The sequence below is a fragment of the Chiloscyllium plagiosum genome, chromosome 8, assembly GCF_004010195.1.
Source record: "Chiloscyllium plagiosum isolate BGI_BamShark_2017 chromosome 8, ASM401019v2, whole genome shotgun sequence".
NCBI lineage: Eukaryota > Metazoa > Chordata > Chondrichthyes > Orectolobiformes > Hemiscylliidae > Chiloscyllium > Chiloscyllium plagiosum.
The window spans coordinates 93,567,707-93,584,904 of record NC_057717.1 but is presented as its reverse complement, the minus strand read 5'-3'; the positions used below and the strand labels follow the sequence as shown (position 1 = coordinate 93,584,904).

Genomic DNA, 17,198 nt, shown 5'->3' with positions numbered 1-17,198 from the left:
TGACAGGAGAAATGAATGTGAATGCTGTAATAATCTAACATTGAGCCTTCCTCAGCCTGAATGACTAAGTGTGACATCACAACAGAGCTCAGTGTGAGCACCACCCAATGAGAGCAGAACCTGAAACAGAAGGTTATGGCTGCATTGGAACGAACACAAAACCTCGGCTGATACTCCCACTGCAATACTGAGGTAATGCAGCAGAGTTGGAAGTGTCATCTTTGAGAAGAAATGTTAAGGCCCTCTCCAAGGCAGGAATGTGACCTTGCTTGTGACTGACGTGACTCATCGGGGCACATAACATCCCCCTCCCCTGGACCCAACAGCCTCCTCCCACCTGCCAGACCTGACACTGCCCCGTCCCCAGCCCTACTCTGACCATTCCCCACCATCGGAGGCAACACCCACCTGAGCCTGACCTGACATCCACAGTTTCCTGGCAGCCTGGAACCCCACTGTATGTTGTGCTACTGACCTCCCTCTCTGGTTTACTAGACCCTGTTACCCTACCAGCTCACCCAGTTGACACCCCACCCCCAGCAGCCTAAACAGCTCACCCACAAGGCATCCAACCCCCAGCACTATACCCACTTTGTTCACCCAGCATATCACAGGACCGATATAGTACAGACCTCATCCACTTGGCCCCTACCTCCCTCACCCACCTGGCACCTTAACCCCTTAACCAAGTGCCACACTATTCCCACACTTACATAAGTGAAATACTTTGCTTTTCACAGGAGCTGTCAAAGTGTCTGGCTCTGCTGCTGCTGCACAATTAATTCACGGAATGCAGCCAGATTGCTGCAGAACAGGGACTGGGTGCTTTCTATGGCAATTTTCTTCATAGCATGGATTCCAGTGCAGGTTTGAAACAGGAGGCTCCAATTGAAGTTTCTCCAACATGGGAGACATTGAAAAGTAAATGGGTATTTGATCAATGTCGAAAATAGGCTTTTGACTTGACCGGAACATCTGGCCATTGTATAAAAAGGGCCGACATGTAAATGACAATCTTACAAAAGTGAATAGAGTCAGAGAGCAGAGGTATAAATCAGAGATTGAAGGGACACAGCATAATTCTTTTAGGATTCATTACAGCATGAGAGTCAAGTGCTTGTCAATAACAGATAGGATAGCTTAACGTTTTAGAAGTTGTTTTGCATTCAGTATAGTCTTTACCTTGGCACTGTGCAACTATTTAATCAGGAATAGAACATTCTCCAGTTGTTCAGCTAAATCCTTCATTACAGGGACATAGAAGCTGCCTGCCCAAAAGAATCTCCCTGACCACCTTCATGTAACTGATCATCTGCTGTCAGCTTCTGTCTAAACCTTTGTTTGATCTCTGACTCCCTGTGACCTGGCTGGTGTGAATTTCCCTCCAAGAGATTAGTTTACCTGTTGCTATATGGAAAAGGGAGTCTCATAAAGGAGAGTCTTACAGAACATGATACAACTCAGGAAATATGGATACAAAGCAGAGAAGAGAGCCACAGCTGAATTATTCTGGGATCCATTACAGTGCGAGAATCAGGTTTTTGGAAAAAAAATAAATGCATCAGTGTTAAAGAATGAAAGTCTGGTGAATGTTTTAAATGGTATTTCCCAAGTAGAATAGTCTTTACCTTGGCACTGCGTGACTGTTTTATCGGTGAAGGTACGTTCTCCAGTGGTTGAGACAAGTCCTTCATTACAGGTACACTCAAAACCACCAAATGTGTTGGTGCATGTTGCATTTGAACCACACGGGTCTGTCACACACTCGTTAATATCTGGAATACAAAATACCCATGAACCTCCCTGGCCACATTCATGTACTGATCATCTGCGAAAAGCCTTTGTCTAAACCTTTGTTTGATTTCTGTCTCCCTGTGTCCTGCTGGTGTGAGTTTCCATCCAAGACATTGGTTTACCTGATACGGCAATCCTGTTATCTCCCAGACCAGAATGAACCTCACATGGATGTTGTGGTGTTGAAGAATCCAACAAATATTTGTTACAACTAATTATTTGGCGCAAACATTATATTCTTCAGACGCAGAATTGTCTGGGCCAATATTCTGCTGTTTTATTACAACAGAGGAGAATGGTTGTAAAATAGAGGGTTATGCTTCCAATGATCTGAGGGAAGATGGAGTGTGAGATCTTCATACCATCAGGTCACATCCAGTGATTCAGTAATGATATCACAAGCATTTCTCTGAACGTTTTACTGACTGACTTCGAACATAACACAGCAGTAAATCGATATTGCGAGCAAAAAATCTCAGAAATTGAACATGAGACTGCACCATGTGTTGGGATGAGAATCTGATGCTCCAAAAGAGTGACTCTGGATGAATTCATTGAGTTGCTATAATGTTACAATGTCAAGCCAAGGATTAATCAGATCAAAATAGAATGCAAGCGACCTGTGAAATATCAGCTTAATGCTGGATGAAGTAATTATTTTTCAGGACAACTTTGTTTGATTCCTCGACATGAATATTCATGGATTAAGTTACCTTGTCACTGTGATACCAAGTTTCACAAGTTTACAGTCCAGAACCTTGAATTAATGGTGTGAAATATGAGTTTCCCTCATTTTACAATCCAGCAAAGGGAGTCTCATAAAGGGGAGTCTTGCAGAAGATGAAACAACTCCGGAAATATGGATGCAAAACAGAAAAGAGAAAGAGGCACAGCTGAATTATTCTGGGATCCATTACAGCGTGAGAGTCAGATTTGTGGGAAAAAATAAATGCATCAGTGTGAAAGAATGAAAGTCTGGTGAATGTTTTAAGTAGCATTTCCCAAGTAGAATAGTCTTTACCTTGGCACTGCGTGACTGTTTTATTGGTGAAGGTTCGTTCTCCAGTGGTTGAGACAAATCCTTCATTACAGGTACACTCAAAATCACCAAATTTATTGGTGCATGTTGCATTTGAGCCACACGGCTCTGTCTCACACTCGTCATTATCTGGAATTGAAAACAATGATGAATCTCCCTGACCACCTTCATGTACTGATCATCTGCTATAAGCTTCTGTCTAAACACCTGCCTGACCTCTGTGTCCCTGTGTCACGGCTGCCATGGGTTTCCATCAAAGAGAAAATTCTTTATTACAGGGCCATTTTCATCAGAAAATATTAAGCTGCTGTCTTGTAGCAAACCAAGTTATTTCAGTCGAGTTTCACAAAATCGTACACTTTCGAAGAGGCTCTTTGGCCCATTGCGTCTGTACTGTCAAAAAAATGTGCTCAACATAAAGATTGTAGGGCTTTTTTAAGAAAGAAATGAGGAAAGCAACGAGGGTCAATGAGATAGCATGGTCAGGTAAGGTTAAGGGTAATCCAAAGAGATTCTACAAGCACTACAAGCACGGTGCTCAGTGGTTAGCAATGTTGCCCCACAGCATCCGGGACCCAGGCTTGATTCCAACCTCTATGTAGAGTTTGCACATTGTCTGTATGTCTGTGTGGGTTTCCTCCGACAATCCAAAGATGTGCAGGTTAGATGACTTGGCCAAGCTAAATTGCCCATAGTGTTCAGAGATATGTAGGTTAGGGCTTTAGTCAGGGGCAAATATTGGATAATAGTGAAGGGGGCTGAGTGGGTTATTCTTTGGAGGATTGGTATGGACCTGTTGGGCCAAAGAGCCTTTTTCCACACTGTAGGGATTCTCTCTAAAAACTTTAGAGTAAGAGGAGAGCTCAAGAGAGGATAGCAAGATCAAGGAGGTCATCTGTGTGCTGAACTTCAAGAGATTGGGGAGATACTAAATAAATAGTTTGTGCCAGTTTTGACTGTGGAAAAAGAAATGGTGGCTAGAGAATGCAGGAAAGTCAATATTGATGTTGTAAAACAGTTCACATTATAAAAGAGGAGTTTCTGGAAGTCAAAGTGCACTTTTCAGGGTTAAGTTGCATCTGCCACTGACCTGCCCATTCCCAATCTGTTTTTATGCTGCTGTAACTTAATACCTTCTGCCGCACAGTCACCAACCAAGCAATCAATCGTCACGTCATTCGCAAACATATTTATCATCACTTCCCACATTTTCTTCTGTATTATTTATGTCACAAACAGTAAAGGACCCAGTGATATGTCTCTGGACACTGGCCTCCAGCCACACAAACAGTCTTCTGCTCCCATCCTCTGACTCATCCCACGAAGCCAATGTTTGGATCCAACTTGTCAAGTTACCCTGGATCCTGTGTGCTTTTGTATCTTTGTCACTCTCCTTTGTTAAAGGCCTTGCTGGAATCCATATAAACAACATTACCAGTTATGGACCAGACCAAACAACCTCAAAATATATTAAGAGATTAACCTAGCCCTTATGGTAAATTTAAGGTGTTGCATTCCTGATGCAATTTGATTGGTCAAACTACTCAACATTAAGCAAAACACAGTTTATTCATACAATATAGTTAAAATATAACAAAAGAAAAATGACAAGAAAAGGAATTGGCTTAGCTGTAACCCTGTTGGAAAAGGTTACAGATTAATAGAGTAGTTAGCAACTAAACAATGATTGTTCCAATACAGTAGCATCCCATGAACATACCCCTTAGCAAAAGGCAAATTCAGAAATAGATTGTCTCACATGCAACTCGAGCAGCAGGATGGGAGAAAACTCAGATTTTAGCTATATCCAAAAATCACAAAAAATAGCTTCCACTTCTTCAAGATCTCAGCAGCAGAGTCTAAGAAACGGAGAAGCCTGGTTCTGTGAGAGCTTGACCACACCCATTCAGGCTGCTTCTATTGTTCCAGCTGAAAAAAACAAGGCTGCACAAGCTGTTTATTGGCTTTCCAAATCAACAGCTCACCATCTCTGTCCTCAAATCTCTCTTTAAAAAAAGAACAAAATAACCTCCTGAAGCCACTATATTGTCATAAACTGCACTAACCTCATCAACTCCTTGAAAAATTAAATCAAATTTGTTAAGCATGACCAACACTTGACAAAGCCATGCTTCCTATCCCTGATTATAACTTTCCAAGTGGAGATTAAATCACTCCTTCAGAATTTTCTCCAGTTGTTTCTCCAGTGAACAGATGATGATGTGAGACTCACTGGTCTGTATCTCCATGGTATATCGTGGCCACCCTTTTTGCAGAGTAGAACACCATTTGCTGTCCTCCAGTCCTCTAGCACCTTCCCTCTGGCCAGAGAGGAATTAAACATTTGGGACAGAACCGCAGTAATATCCACCCTCACCTCCCACAGCAGCCTGGGCTCCATCTCACCCAGACCTGGGAATTTGTCCGCTTCTCAGCCCTCCAAAACCTCCGCACTCCTGATGTCAATCTGCTCAGGAACCTCACAGTCCCCCTTCCTAAATTCTGGACTCACATCCTCCTCTCCAAAGTGAAGATAAAGTTGAAGTACTCATTTAACACCTGACCAATGTCCTCTGGTTCCACACACAGGCCGCCCCCTTGGTCCCTAATGGGCTCTGAGGGCTTTTCCCTGTTTATCCATTTCCCCTTGATGTACAGATAGGATACCTTGGGACTCTTCCCAAACTAATGTGTCACTATTTTTTCATGTCCTCTCTTTTCTCTCTTAATTGCTGCCTTCAGTTCACACCTGCATTTTCTGTCCTCCACTAAGATCTCCGTTGATTTGCTCCCTGTGTCCCTATTAAAAGCTTCTGTTTTCCTACTTTTCCAGTCCTGAATATTCTGAGACATCCAGGGTTCTCTGGGCTTCTTGCTCGTACATTTCACCCCAAAGGGAACATGTTGGGCCTATACTCTCGCCAATTTCATTTTGAATGTCTCCACTGTTCTGCGATAGATTTAACCAGAAATAGGTGTTCCCAGTTAACTTTGGTCACCTTCAACTGATCCAAGGTAAGATGAAGTACCGACATACAGACCAATCAGACAAAATAGAAGAGTTGTTCAAGTTTTGAAGAACAACAACACGGAACTTGGACACCCGTCTGTAGCGTGTACAACGTGTACATGTGTTGTGCCAGGAGAAGATGTGACTGTTCAAAGTTGGTGAGTCATGTTGGGCTAAGATTCTCACCTCCTGATGGTGGTGACTGCCCATCAGGAGTGTTCTCCCTCCAGTCACTCACCTAACCATCCAACATTCCCAGTGAGAGTGAATAGAGGGGGTTATTAATGATGCAATGATTGATATTGAGCTCATAATCCCATGTTCTGAGTGAATGTTCTGGAGGCATGAGACATTAATTAAATTGTGAAATACAGAGCAGCAATGAGTTGTGGGGAGCAAAGCTTTTCAGTTAAATTGACAGATGACACCAAGATGGGGAGGAAATTACATTGAGACACAGAGAGGTTGCAGACGGATATAGATAGGGTGAGGGAGTGCAGAAAACCTCTGTGTATAATGTGGGAGTCTTCACTTTGGCAGAAAGAAGGAAAAGTAGAAATTTACTTAAGTGGAGAATAACTGTGAAATTCTAAGGTGCAGAGGGATTAAGGTTTTCTAAGACATGAGTCACAAAATATTAGAAAGGGAGAGTTGTATTTCATTACAAAGGCTCATGGGATGCTCCCCTTCATTATGGGAGGAATTCAAAATAAAAGTAAGGGTGTTCTGCTTCACTTATACAGGGCATTGCTGAGACCACATCTCAATACTGTTCACCTTATTTAAGGAAGGATGTAAATGTACTGGAGCTGGTTCAGAGGAGGTTTACCAGATTGATACCTGGAATGAATGTATTATCTTATGAGGATCGTTTGGACAGACTGAGCTTGTTTTTGCTGGAATTTAGAAGATTGAGGGGTGACTTGATGAAAGTGTCAAAGATCTTGAATAGTCTTAACCAGGTAAATGTGGACAGCATGTTTCCTCTTGTGGGTGAATCCAGAACCAAGTGACATTGTTTTAAAATTCAAGATTCCCCTTTTGAGGATAGAGATGAGGAGATATGTTTTTTCTCAGAGGATCGTGTTAGTTCATAACTCTCTGCCTCAGAAGTCGGTGGGGGCAGGGTTATTGAATATTTTTAAGGTGGAGGTGGAGAGATTCTTGTTAGGCCGAGGGGTCAAAGCTTATTGGGGTAGGTGAGAATGAGAAACTTGGAACAGCAACAGATCAGCCATGATCATATTGAAAGGCAGAGCAGGCTTGAGGGTCTGAATGGTCTACGTCTGCTCCTGTTCTGTATCTTTGTTTATTTGTATAAATAGAGTGCGGAAGGAGGATTGTCAACATTTACATCCAAGTCTAATAGAGCAATAAAAGTGCTGGAAATACAGTTAGAGCCCATACACACTTACAACTTCTTTCAAAACAGGTCTGCAGTGTAACTAGCTTCTTTACCTCGGCAGTGTGTCAAGGTGGTAAAGTTAGTTACTCCTGATTCACTGGCGTATCCTTTCTTACAGGTACAGTAGAAACTCCCGAGGGTATTGTGACATTCTGTGTTGGTACCACACAGGGCCCATGATTCAGCTTCGGTTTCACCGCACTCATTGTCATCTGGAAATATGATGAACAGGGTTAATAGATTGATTTTACCTTTTGGGAATTGAATGGTCTCATGAAAGCCAATGGAGTTTTCTCTCTGTTGGTGTTCAAGAAGGAAGTGGCTTTTCTGAACTGATATTGCTGTAAGTTATTGATAAATTAAAATCATTTTATGTCCTCCCTCTGAACTGTATCTCAGCTGGGAATACTATATGGATTGAGCAACATGTTGCAGTTATGTAGTACATTCTGTCTGTTGTAGAACTTTTACATTCATCTTGTGGTATGAACATTGCTGACATTCATTGGTCAGTGTAGAATACTCTCAAAGAAGTGGTGCTGAGTCTTTGTTTTAAACCGTTTCAGTCTGCTGATTTCAGTGATGGTACAGACCCAGAGGTTTGACTCAGTTTGGGAAGCCCTGTACTTTAGGGAATGAAATCTGGTGCTTACTTGGTCTGACCTACACCAGGCTCCAAAGTGATTGACTCCTCACTGTCCTCTGAAGCCACTTATGAAGCTACTCAGCCACTGCAGAGTTGAAGTCATACTCAAGGAATTGTAGCTTTCAGACCATGTCCCAGAGAGCACCACCATCATCATCTCTGGGTATGTCCTGTCCCATTGGCAGGAAAGGCCCAGCAGTGTTGGCAGCACAGTGGTACACAGTCAGGATGGCATTGTCCTGGGAGCCCTCAACATTGACTCCAGACCAGATTTAGGCACCAGATGAAGATCAAATAGACGAGGGAGACTCTTGCTTAGTACCACCTCCCCTTCCCCCACCAATCCATTGAATCAGTAAACGTCCATCTTAAACACCACTTGGAGGATGCACTGAGGGTGACAAAGGTACCTCACATCCATCACCAAGGTTGGTTGGATAGCCCGAATACTTACAGAGAAGGCTGAATCCTAAAAGACTATGCTGCTGGACTGGGTCTGCAGCAGATGGTGAGGGAGTCAATACAAAGGAAATATCCACTTAACCTCGTCCTCACCAATATCTACTTAAACTCATCCTCACTGATATCTACTTAACTTCATCCTCACCAATATCTACTTGAACTCCTCACCAATATCTACTTAACCTCACCCCCACCAATATCTACTTAACCTCATCCTCACCAATATCTACTTGACCTCATCCTCATCAATATCTACTTGACCTTATCATCACCAATATCTACTTAACCTCATCCTCACCAATCTGCTTGCCACAGATGCATCTGTCCATGACAGTGTTGGTTGGAGCAATGATCACTCAGTTCTTTTGGATATGAAGACCTCTTTTCACATTAAGGATACTGTCCATTATGTTGTAAGGCAGTGTGCTAAAGGGACAGACTTGGAAGAGTTCTAACAAATGAAGACTGAGCATCTCTGAGGTAAAGTGGGTTATCAGCAACAGCTGAATTGTACTAGAACGCAATCTGTAACCTCAAGGCCCAGCATCTCCCCCACTCAATCATTACCGTCAAACCAGAGGATCAGTGTTCAATGGAGAGTGCAAGAAGGCATGCCAGGTGCAGCACCAGGTAAACCTAAACATGAGGTACCAAAGTGGTGAAGCTGCAACACAGGATTACTTGTGAACCCATCGAAATAAGCAGCAAGTGATTGACAGTGATTCTACAAATGATGGATACGATCGAAGCTCTGTAGTGCTGCCACATCCAGTCATTAATGGTGGTGGGCAATTTCAAAACTCATTGGAGAAAGAGGAACCACAAACATCCTCATCTTTGATTACTGAGGAGTCCAGAATTCACTGCAAAAGGTAACAGTGTAGTATTTGCCACAATTTTCAGCCAGAAGATCCATCTCACCCTCCTCCAAAGGTCCCCAACATCACAGATGCCAGTCTTCAGCCAATTTGATTCATTCCATGTGATGTCAAAATGTTGAAGGCACTAGATAGTTCAAGGGCTATGGGGCCTGACAATATTCTGCCAATTGTACGAAAGACATGTGTTCCAAATCATAATATGCCCCTCGGCAAGCTGTTTCAGTCTTGGTATAACACTGGCATCTGCCTCACATTGTGGAAAGTTGCCCAGATATGTCCTGTGTACAAAAAGCAGGAAATATCAAACCCAGCGCACTACTGTCCTGTCACGTGGGTCAACTCTCTGCTGGTTGAACTTGTAACTGGCACATCGGAAAATGGTTGTGGTTGGTGGAGGTCAGTTACCTCAACACCAGGACATTTCTGCAGAGTTTCCTCAGGGTAGTGTCCTAGGCCCATCCTCAGCTGCTTCATCAATGACTTTCCCTCCATCATAAGCTCATGCTGAGGTTTGCTGATGATTGCACAACTTTCACCATCATTCTCAACTCCTCAGCTACTGAAGCTGCTCATGGAGATTGGGTTGCTTAGTGGCCATTAACATTCATATCACAGAACTGCCAGATAATGACCATCTCTGACAAGAGACAATCTAACTCCCTCCCCTTGACCTTCAGTGGCGTCATCATCATCATCATCATCACTGCATCCTATGAGCAGCATCCTGGGAGTTACTATGTTTCCACGCTGTAGGGGATCCGAGCAAATCTAATCGTATAAACTGAACTGGACAAAACACACACATACACTTAGACCATGCTGCACTCATGCCCACACAAATACACTCTCTCACAGACACTCACAACCCCTCACCCCAGACACACACACACTCCCACACTCACACATGCACCCCCTCACAAACTTAAGACAATCTACACTCTCAAACACACACATATACACTCTCTCTCACACTCACAACCCCCAATCCAGACAGACACACACACACACACACAAATATACATATACGTTTGTGGGGTGAATTTGTACTTGCAGAATTGCATTGTACTTTGCTCAAAAACTGCATGAATTCATGTAAAACTCTGTTACCTCACTTTTTAGGTGAGAATCAATCTCAACATCATGGCAGAGACAAAGAACACAGGGGGCTAACACCTTCAACATGTTGTCTAGCTAACACCAGTTGTTACAGTTAACCTGAGAATACAACTTTTGAAAAAGGTTTTGTGATTTAAAATGAAAGAAGTGAAACTATCATGGTATTCGAACAGATGAAAGAGTCAACAGACAATCAAGGTATTTTTCAATGTATAATTTCAGTTACATCACACTGTAAACTTTTGCGACACATTCTGTGCCTTACAATTGTGTGCTCGACAACCACCTGATGAAGGAGCGGCGCTCCGAAAGCTAGTGTGCTTCCAATTAAACCTGTTGGACTATAACCTGACGTTGTGTGATTTTTAACTTTATCCATTCTGAGGAAGGGTCACTCGTCCCGAAATGTTAACTCTGATTCTTTCCATATTTGTTGCTAGACCTGCTGAGCTTTTCCAGCAATTTCTGTTGTTGTTTCTGATTGACAGCATCTGCAGTCTTTTTGGTTTTTAAATACAGTGGACACAAGAGAAAATCAGAGGTTGGGAATTCTCTGGTAAGTAACTCATCTCCTGAATCCCCAAATCCTGTCTACCGTCTCTAAGCCACAAGTAAAGGGTTTAGGAGAACACACTCCACTTCCCTGGATCAGTGCAGCTCCAACATCCACTGAAGGAGTAAGATCCCATCTTGAATAAAGCAGACCACTTGATTGATAACTGCTCCAGCACCTTCAACCTTCACTCTCTTCACCATAGTTGTACAGTGCCAGAAAATGCATGACAGCAAATGAGTCAGCCTCCTGAGACATCACCTTCAAAAGCCACAACCCGTCCACCTAGAAGGACATGGGCAGCAGGTACATGGGATTACCACTACCTCCAAAGCAACCACCATTCTGACTTGGAAATATATCTCCATTGGGTCAAAATCCTGGAACATTCCCCTGAACTACATTGTGACTGTCCTTGCATCAAATGGACTGTAATTGATCTCACTCCCACCTTCTCCAGGGCAGTTAGAGATGGGCAATAAATGCTGGCCTTACCAGTGATGCCCTCAATCCTATGAATGAACGTATAAAAGAAATTGTCTCCTGACACTGCCACAACATTGTACCCATGTCTCAAATTGCACTCTCTGAGGGAATGGGCTTGATGGGCTGAATATGAGTTGGGAGTGTGGCGCTGGAAAAGCACAGCAGGTCAGGCAGCATCCGAGGAGCAGGAAAATCGATGTTACGGACAAAAGCCTGTCTTCAGGAATGAGGGTGTACATCCCCACTGTACATCCTCAGAGGAATAAACCAACTGATCCCACATGGACTCTGGACTACATTCAGACCAACACAATTTGGATCTGAACAGGACCAGTACAGAAGACAAATTCAAAATCTCCAGAAACGGTTCTCCTTCTGGATCCTCGGCTCCACACTCGCAGCCATGCACTGCCACCTTATCTCTCTGCAGTCAGCCATGCCTCAACTGAGGGCCAGACTCTCTCAGAACTGCAAAGGACCCCTGCTATATTACATCCTCAGAAGAATTCTCCTCTACATTGGGGGGACAGGATGTCTACTTGCAGAGCGCTTCAGAGAACATCTCTGGGACATTCACACCAACCAACCCCACTGTCCCGTGTTCGAATACTTCAATTCCCCCTCCCGCTCTACCGAGGACTTGCAGGTCCTGGGCCTCCTCTATCGTGACTCCCTTATCACCTGCCGCCTGGAGGAAGAATGCCTCATCTTCAGCCTTGGGGCCCTTCAACTCCATGGCATCAATATGGATTTCACCAGTTACCTCATTCACCCTCCCCCCCCACCTATATCCCAGTTCCAACCTCCCAGCTCAGCACCACCCTCATGACCTGTCCTACCTGTCCATCTTCCTTCCCACCTATCCACTCCACCCTCCTCTCTGACCTATCACAATTATCCCCACCTCCATCCACCCATTGTACTCTCAGCGACATTCCCCCCAGCACCACCCTTCCCTCCCATTTATCGCTCCATCCCCGAGGCTCCCAGACTCAATCTTGATGAGGACCTTTGCCCGAAACATTGATTTTCTGGCTCCTCCAATGCTGCCTGACCTGTTGTGCTTTTCTAGCACCAGCCTCTCGACTCTAATCTCCAGCATCTGCAGTCCTCACCTTCACCTTGATGGGCTGAATGACCTGCTGATCCTATTTCCTGGCACTGGGAAGAACATGATGGCACTCGTTGCAAACAATACATTTCTCCATTGGCGTGAGAGACTTCTGTTCAAAACGTGAAAGGGGGAATTCCTTGAGATTCAGTCACACAAAACCCATCATTGGTGCTGCCGTTTTCTTTGGTTCCCCTGCTTGGAGGATTCAACCCAGAGCTACTTGCTCAGTGGCAAGGGCACTACCCACTGCACCACAGGGACTTCCCTGACAAGGGATCAGGAACCTCTTTATTCCACTCAGCAAAATGAACCACCTTCCACTTCACCAAATGTCACTCCAAAAATTTGTTAATAGAAATAAACATTTTAATAAGCAGCTCATGTTCTTTACTGTGCATCTCCAGTTTGGTATCAGGTATAAATTTTGAAAATTTCTTATGTTATAATCAGTATTTCTCAAATTGAGTCGTCCTATTGCCTAGTGGCTCTTATTGGAATTACTATCAGAGGAAGGAACAGAAATGTAGTCTCCATGCCGTGACTCACCAACACATGTCCGGTTTGCTCCTAGATAGAATCCTTTGCCACAGTTTGTGGCTTTTGTTCTCCACGGATTCCATCCATTGGTGAAGAAGATCACTGGAGGAAAAGAAAACTTCATGTACTTGAAAAAGGCTCACACGAAGTCCAGTTCACCCACCACTCCATTCCTTGTTTATGGCTCGATTGTTTGCTCTCTTAACCTTCTCCAATCTGATAAACCCTTGAGATCTGTAATCTCCTAACATGTAATAATTGAGCATCTCCACATTCTTACCCTCCACCCTCAGTGACTGTACTGAGGGGAGGTTACACCCTTAGCTCTGCAATTCCCTCCCTAAACCTATGTTTCCTGCTTTAACAAATGCTGAAAAGTTATCACTTTGGTCAAAAATTTCACCACTCATTGTAACATTTCCTTTTGAGCCTCAGAGTCAGTTTTACTTTGATTGCTCTCGTGTTGTAGCGTAATGAGAATGGATATAATATTGAGATGTATATCATAACGCAACAGAAAGATCTCCAATCACAATCGAGTGGCTGTGGAGAAAGGGTAAAATAGTGTGTACTAGTGAGAGATGTACTTACAGAGAATATTATTCGGCACAACAGAGTGAATAAGAGAGTTTACAGAACTTACTAGATCAGGAAGCGGCCACTCAGAGATTAGGGGAAGCCATTATAGTGAACAAAGTACCAGAGAATTCAGGATAGGCATCGGATCAATGTGCAGAATAGAAACCAGAGCCACAAGCCTCATGGCAAGACAAGTCACTTGGGCCATCTCATTATGTAAAGGGTGTGATATCCATACAAGCTGGTGTTGTGCACTGTTTCACACTTGTCATTGATCAGCTCCTTTCACTTAGACACAGACAATAGTAAAAACATCAATGCTGAAATGTCAGGCTTCTTTCCAACTTGTCAGCATCAGACATCCTCATCACAGAATCAGAGAGGTTTTATGGCCCAGAAGGAGACCATTAGACTCCTCATGCCTACACCACCTTTTCAAACGATCATCATTCTTCATGTCAATCTCTCACGATTTTTCCCCATATTCTCGCACATTATTTCTATTCAACTATTCATCTAATGCCCTCAATTGAACCTGCCTCTACTACACTTCCTGGCAGTGCATTCCAAACCTTAACTAACTATCACCCAGATTAAGTGTCTTCTCACAAGTTGTGTGGATTTGCTGTCCACTGGCCCTCCCAATATGCCACAAACCCAGTTGTAGAAGATATACTCCAACACTCTGGTGTTCCAGTCCATTTCTCACAGTGGCTGAACAACTTGGGACGACTTCTAGTGAACCTTCTCTGCCAACTTTTCAGGAAAATTGAAAGAATTGCTGAGAAAGACTGAACTGTTGACTTAACTGAAGCGAAGCCGGATGAGAAGCTTGATCAATTCAGACAGAATTCCTGGATATTATCATTGCTTCAGCAAGGTGGAGGCTGACTCAGATTTGATGAGCCTTCCCAGAGACAGATGTATTTGCATTGGAGACCGTTCACAGAACATTCACTAGATTAATCTGAGAGATGAAAGGCTTGTCTCATTTGGAGATCTTGAGGAGTTCAGGCCTAGACATGCTAGGCTTTAGAATAATGAAAGGTGGTCTAATTGAGGTATGTAAGACATTAAAGGAGATTGACAAAGTAAGCAGGGAATCGATATTCCTCCGTGTGGGCCAATCTAGTCCGAGGGGTTTAGTTTTAGACGAAGGGGTGGCCGATTTAAAATAGAGTTGAGGAGGAATTCCTTCTCTCAGGGACCATGAATCTGTGGGATGTATTACCCCAGAGTGTGGTGGATGGCAGGACACTGAATCAATTTAAGGAGACAATAGATTTTCAATTAGTAACAGGTTAGATGGTTATGGGAGTGGGCAGGAAAATGGAGTTGAGCTGAGATGAGAGCAGTCATTAAATGGCAGAGCAGTCTTGAGCAGCTGAATTGTCTACTCCTCCTAGTTATTATATTTCTCGATGAGGAGACGAGTTAAAGATAAGACAACTACCAGGTCAACTCTTGCAACATGTATTTCACACATCAGCAAATTGTAAAGAGCCTCTTAATCAGTTCCAGAAGATAGACCAGAAGCTGAGCCCAAGCAGGACGAGCAATGAAGAATCATTTTGACCGTCTTCCAAAGACAGATTGATCATTGAGTTTCATTTTGTCATTTGCAATGCAAGCAATTGTGTGGTAATGTCAAATAAAGACCGCTGGAGAGAAATTTTCAATCTTATTACCTGAAAGAGTGAATGGGGTGTTTGAAATTACTCTGCGCAAACTGTTGTACCCAAGTTGATAATGAAGTTTACAGTTATTTCAGCATAAATTCACAACTGATTATGGTGGATTTTAATTTGTTTTCTCTATCCAGAACTGCTCTTACATGCACATGAACAAATTTTTTTCCTTCAGCAGATCACCCATGTTATTTTTTCATCAATTAACTGGTGAATCACCCGTATGTCTGACTGAATAATTTACGTGCAAAGCCCGTTAAGGGCAATACAAACCATCAAAGGTAAGGGGGATGTAGCGAGAGGGGAACGGGTGGTGGAATTTAAACATAGGATGACAACAGGCAGTGGAAAAACCCAGATGGTTCAACAAGCCAGCCCGACACTCGAGATATCTGAAACACCAGGAAAAGAATTGAAATTTGTGTCAGAGATGGAGGGATTGGTTAAGAAGATGTTTAGCACACCTGCTTTCATTGCTCAAACCTTTAAATAAAGGAGTTGGGATATCATGTTGAGGTTGTACAGCACATTGGTGAGGCTTCTTCCAGAGTACTGTGTGCAGTTCTGGTTGCCCTGTTTTAGGAAGGGGTGGTCTCAGAAAAGATTTCCCAGGATGTTGCTGGGAATGGAGGGTTTGAGTGATAAACATTAGGCTGGGGATGGCCATGGATGATGGAGTGATTAGGGCTTAGCAGCAGGATAGCGAATTATCTTAGGTAAAAACAATGACTGCAGATGCTGGAAACCAGATTCCTGATTAGTAGTGCTGGAAAAGCACAGCAGTTCAGGCAGCATCTGAGGAGCAGTAAAATTATCTTAGTCATAGAGTCATTCAGTCCAACTGCTGATCAAGTTTCTCAAAGATTTTAAACTAGTCACACTTGCCTGCATTTGGCCCATATCCCTCTAACCCTTTCCTATTCATGTAACTGTCCAAATATTGTTTCCATGTTGTAACTGTACCTACATCTCCCACTTCCTCTGGCTGATTACAGGTCATTCTGCTATAACACACATTTCATCAACACAAATTCACCGGAACATGATTGACGAATGGGGGACACTGTTGGCTGTGACGCAATTACATTGCCAACATTTTAAGTGCTAATTCTAAACCCATGAGGCATGTGGAGGAGCCGGTGTTGATCTGGGGGGGGACAAAGTTAAAAATCACACAGCACCAGCTGATAGTCCAGCAGGTTTTTTTGGAAACTCTAGCTTTTGGAGCGCTGTTCCTTCATCAGTTGGGTGTGGAGGTGATACACCATAACCACCTGATGAAGGAGCAGTGCTCCAAAAGCCAGTGCTTCCAAATAAACCTGTTGGACTATAACCTGATGTTGTGTGATTTTTTAAAAACTATTTCTAAAGCGTGATTTTCGTATAGCGCAAACTGTTGTGTTATAGAAGAACAGACTGTGTGCCACATATGAACCACCCTTATATTACCTGCAGACAAAGGTCGGCTCACAGTCATCCTGAACAGAAGGGACTACATCGAGAAAGCCGATGCATTACTCGCAGACACTAACACCTACCAACAGGTGGCGCTAGACCTGACCCCACAACTAGGAAACAAAATTACATATCTCCTAAGAAAATTACACAGTTCCGGACAATTAAACAAGACGGACTTCCAGAAAATGAAACCCGACAGGACCAACACCCCACAATTCTACGGACTACCAAAAATCCATAAACCAGGAACCCCCCTCAGATCCATAGTCTCACTACCCGGAACATCAAGTGGGCGGCACGGTGGTTAGCACTGCTGCCTCACAGCGCCAGAGACCCGGGTTCAATACCCGCCTCAGGCGACTGACTGTGTGGAGTTTGCACATTCTCCCCGTGTCTGCGTGGGTTTCCTCCGGGTGCTCCGGTTTCCTCC

The 17,198-nt window shown here is 43.5% G+C and overlaps 1 protein-coding gene across 8 annotated transcripts in view; it reads right to left on the bottom strand.

Annotated features, from left to right (window-relative positions):
• Positions 1-17,198, bottom strand: part of LOC122552182 (adhesion G protein-coupled receptor E3-like) — an 82,628-nt gene that overhangs the window by 29,900 nt on the left and 35,530 nt on the right. For 3 of the 8 annotated variants that reach the window (XM_043694760.1, XM_043694761.1, XM_043694767.1), the window contains 4 exons: positions 13,053-13,145; positions 7,302-7,460; positions 2,816-2,962; positions 1,629-1,775 (listed from right to left, as the gene is read on the bottom strand). In XM_043694760.1, coding sequence (XP_043550695.1) covers positions 1,629-1,775; positions 2,816-2,962; positions 7,302-7,460; positions 13,053-13,145 — 546 coding nt within the window. The remainder of the gene's footprint in view (positions 1-1,628; positions 1,776-2,815; positions 2,963-7,301; positions 7,461-13,052; positions 13,146-17,198) is intronic. The other 5 variants (XM_043694764.1, XM_043694765.1, XM_043694763.1 and 2 more) reach the window with 4 other exon arrangements.